At 51.5% G+C, this 4565-nt stretch overlaps 1 protein-coding gene across 1 annotated transcript in view; it reads left to right on the top strand.

Annotated features, from left to right (window-relative positions):
* KLHL35 (kelch like family member 35) overlaps window positions 1-4263 on the top strand; it is an 11988-nt gene extending 7725 nt beyond the window's left edge. Inside the window, 3 exon segments of the mRNA XM_006141148.1 lie at window positions 453-641; window positions 2736-2924; window positions 3951-4263. Of these exon segments, the coding sequence (XP_006141210.1) occupies window positions 453-641; window positions 2736-2924; window positions 3951-4139 (567 nt within the window). The 3' untranslated portion in view covers window positions 4140-4263.
* The last annotated feature ends 302 nt before the right edge of the window (window positions 4264-4565 follow it).

The raw sequence follows: 4565 nt of genomic DNA, 5'->3' as shown, positions 1-4565 counted from the left end.
CTGGGACTTGACCCATGCAGTTGGTCATGTGGGATCCAGCTGCCTTAACCAGCACACCATTAGCTGCCCCACTAGGTTTGAATCTTAAAGTAGTACTTAAGACAAAACAAAACAAAAAACTGTCAATTATCTTTGTAAGCTACAAATTTAGAAACACAAATAAAAGTGCTTCTTAGACTCCATTAAGTGGGGTGGTAAACCCTTAATAAACCACTAGCTATTATATTAAGCATCTGTTTGGTGTTTTACAGATCTAATCCGCATTCAGAAACACCCATCCTAGGGACTGGTCTCATTATCCCTGGTTAATGAGAGGAAAACCTCTCAGGGAGGTTCAATGACTGAGTGGAGGCTGCCCCATTGGAGGCAGCGCTGGGGTGGCCCCTGTTCAGTTTAGTCCTGAACGAGAGTGGGGTCTGACACCTGCACCCCTCTGGTGTTCTCACCTGCAGCTGTTCGCGGTGGGCGGCTTTGACGGCCGGCAACGCCTGCGCAGTGTGGAGCGCTACGACCCCTTCTCCAACACCTGGACGGCCGCGGCACCCCTCCTGGAGGCGGTGAGCTCAGCGGCCATAGCGCCCTGTGCGGGCAGGCTCTATGTGATCGGGGGTGCCAGGCAGGACGGAGTCAACACAGACAAGGTGGGCCCCGGCCGGCTGGCCTCCAGAAGCAGTTTGGGAGGCTGCAGGGTATCAACAGCCTCTACTGAATGCCAGAAGCCAACTGGGCGGTTCTGTGTCCTTGCCCATTTTCTCACTTAGTCCCCCAACAGCCGAAAAGGGTCACCCCACATTTCAGGCAAGGAAATGCTTTCAGAGAAATGACTCCCAAGTCACATGAGCACACCTTGACTTGAAAGCGTAGCTGGTGTCACAGGAGTTTCATAGTTTTTATTATTCTTTTTTCCTCTTTTTGTAAATTTTTTTTTTGAGAGGTTTTTGCTATAGGGCACATGCGCTCACCAGAAAGACAGAGAGAGACAGAGAGATAGAAAGCAAGAAATCATCCCCCAGGGGGGATGGCCACACCTCAATCTTTTCTCCTCCATTCTCCTCTCGAGATCTTGGGCATGCATGCACACATGCCCGGCGTGAGTTTAAGCCGCTAGATCCGGGACTGGAACCACGGGCGGCTACATGGGAGTTCAGCAACATAGCCATTACACTAACTGCTGATCCAAGGAGTTTCATAGTTTTTAAACATTATGGCTGGGGGGGGATTAGTTGAAATGTTTTTCTTCCATTCAAAATATACACTCCCTGTTGAAATTTAGAAAACACAGAGAAGTAGAAAAAAATTAAATCGCCTGTAATCTTCCCCACCTAAAGATAACTAGGAATATTTTGGTGTGCTACCTTCCAGGCTTCCAATGAATTGACTTTGGCTTCTGTTGTAATGCTTTTTGTTCTGTTAGTGAAATAAAGGCATTCTGCTTTTTATTCTTCTAAGTGTGAGCACACGCCACATGCAGGACCCCTTCACAGCCGTTACTTCAGTGTCTGCACCGGCCCACTGGGTGGAGCAACACAGTCTTCTGACCCAGTTTCCTATTGTTGGACATTAAGGCTTTTGTGTGTGTGTGTGTGTGTGTGTGTGTGTGAATGAAAATTAATCTTCATCGTGGCGGCTCCCTTCCTCCCCTAATGGCCCCACAGTCTTGTGTTCCTGGGACCTAACTCAACTTATTCCTTGACTCCCATTCCTCCAGCAAACCTTCTTGCAGCTGGGTGGGCATCAGCAGTACAGGTCCCTATTTAGGGCATCCCATGCAGGACTGACTTGTAGGCTGTTCGGTTGGGGGGGGGGGGGGGCTTCAAGAAAACAGTCGAGAAAAGCAGGGAATTAAGGTGAGCGGGCAGCTAGATACAGGTATGCACCCTCAGATACCGCCAAAGGCATCATAAACCGTCCATTGGCCTAGGCAGCCTGTGGAGAGCGGCAGGAATTCCACCACAGCTGGCATCTGGCCATGGCCTCTGAGCACAAGGAGCAGAGGCCTGATGATGTAAGCAGCCAAGAATCCATCTCTGTGGTTCCTGCTCTGAGGACCCCCCTCTCTAGCACAAATGCAAAGGAAACTCCATCTCCTGGGACATATGCCTTTCCCAGCTCAAGAAGATGTGCCCATATTGGGACCAGCAGGTGGCGTAATGGTTATGTCCCTGGACTCCCTCATAGATGACCGCAGTTCGAGTCCCAGGCAGCTTAAACTCAGGCCAGGTGTGTGTGTGTGCGTGCTCAAGATCCTGAGAGGAGACCGGAGGAGAAGGGATTGTGGCATGGTCATACCCCCTGGGGGATGATTTCTCGCTCTCTGTCTCTCTGTCTCTTTCTGGTAAGCGCACGCACCCTATAGCAAAAACCTCTTAAAAAAAAAAAAAAGTGCCCATATCAATAGTCTTACATGAGGCTACTGTGTTTTCCATCAAAGGAGACTATGTGATGTGGGAGGGCAGTGTGAACACCAGGGAAGACTTTAAGGCTGGGGTGACATTTGAGCAGGACCTCAAAAGATGAGAGAGCTTTTGACACAGGGAGTCCAGGACAGGGGACAGAGCATAGAACTAGACTGAACCCTTGAGGGTAAGACTGTGGTCTCCTCCACCATCCCCAATGCTGGGTCAGGCTGGTTACATTGGCAAATGTGCCAGATGTCCTGGGGAGTGAGGTGGCAGGGTGTGGTCAGCGGGGCAGTTGGGGTGAGGCTTCACTATGGCTGCTCCTTCCCCCCTCAGGTGCAGTGCTTTGACCCCCAGGAAGACCAGTGGAGCCTGCAGTCGCCAGCACCCTTCTCACAGCGGTGTCTCGAGGCTGTCTCCATCGAGGACACCATCTATGTGGTGGGGGGCCTCATGAGCAAAATCTTCACCTACCACCCTGGCACCAATGTCTGGGGGGAGGCTGCTGTCCTGCCCAGCCCCGTGGTAAGTGGAGGCTCCTGGACGGGGCCCCAGCATGGTTCTATTCAGAACAGAATTAATTCACATATAAGGCTCAGCACCTCCGAGGGAATGAGGCTTGCGTGCGAAGTGAGCCCACGCTAAGTGGTTTCCCGTAGTTCTCTGCTTTCGCCCTCACAGTGATAGTCAACCCTACATTTCACAGATGAGGAGACGGGCCTTAGGGTGAGGGCCTGGCCCAAGGCTATCATTAGGCTTTGTTAAGGCAGAGACTAGAACCTCAGTCCTAAGGGCTGTAGCATTGAGCAGTAGGGGGTCAGTCTAACCGACCAAGTGGTTTTTCTTGCCCTGAAGGCCGACAAGCCTACTGTGGGGTGGGAAGTGGGGAAAGGACTTGTTTCATTACCCTAATCCAGCGATAATAGAGGAAGCCCAGGTCCTGGAACCTGTGGCTCCAAAAGTTCCTTGCTGCCCCACTTCTGGTAAAAATAAACCTCAGTGGGTCTGTGCTCCACGTCCAGATGCTTTGCCTGAAGTGATCCCCACATCTGTCCCTTTGTCCCTGTCCCCTGACTCTCCAGAGACTAAGCAGGATATGACTGGATTGGTGGTCACTGCCAGTTCTGACCTCCGGTGACTATGAGCCCAAGACTTCCGGCCTCTCTGAGACCCTAGGTGGTGAGGGTGGAGGTGGAGGTGGCCATTACTGTTGTCCTGGTGTGCTCGCCACATCCCAGGCACTATGCACGCTACTTCATGTGCCTCAGCCATTACCGCTGAAGGCAGCCCTGTGAACAAAGTCTTATTATTTTCACTCTGCAGGAGAGGAAACTGAAGCTAGAGAGGCTAAGCGGCTTTCCAAGGCATTCGCTTTGAAAGGATCAAGCTAGAGCTTGAACTCAGGTCCCTCCAATTTCCACTTTGTCATCCAGACTGCCTGGTCACAGTCTGTGGGTCAAGGTGCTATTATCTGGCCTAGGCAGTTAGGGACAGAGGAAGCCCCAGCTGGACCCCAGAGTTGACTGTCTTTCTTTCTGCTTGTCCACCCAGGAGAGCTGCGGAGTGACTGTATGTGATGGAAAGGTCTACGTCCTGGGCGGGCGGGATGACAGCGGGGAAAGCACCGACAGGGTTCTCACATTTGATCCCAGCTGTGGGCACGTGGAAGTCCAGCCAGCCCTGCAGCGCTGCACCAGCTCCCACGGCTGCGTCACCATTGTCCAGAGCCTAGGCAGCTGACTCGGACTTGGAGGGTCTGAACCAGGAGACAAAGACTGGAGAGAGCTCACCCTTCACTTGTTGTCAGCATCTTTATTTTATAAAGTAATCAACACATGATAACTGGACATATTTACAGAGTACATGCCCCTTCTTGTAAAAATAAACCTCACTGGGTCTGTGTTCCAGATCGAGCTGCCTTGCCTGACTGAAGTGATTCCCTCATCTGTCCCTGCTGTAATCCTTTACAATGTGACGTCCTACCGCTTAGTCTGACTCCTATCACGAAACACTTTAGACTGAGTCATTATGAACACAGGATCCCACATCCACAGTTCTGAATGCCGGGAAGTCCAAGATTCAGGCTCCAGTTGCTCTAGTGAGGGCTCTCTGCTAGATGGTGTTTTCTTGTGTTCTCGCTTGGCAGAAAGGAGCAAGGCAGTTTCC

This window comes from Tupaia chinensis, unplaced genomic scaffold (genome assembly GCF_000334495.1).
Source record: "Tupaia chinensis unplaced genomic scaffold, TupChi_1.0 Scaffold000047_1, whole genome shotgun sequence".
Classification (NCBI taxonomy): Eukaryota; Metazoa; Chordata; class Mammalia; order Scandentia; family Tupaiidae; genus Tupaia; species Tupaia belangeri.
This window is presented reverse-complemented; position numbering and strand designations above follow the sequence as displayed.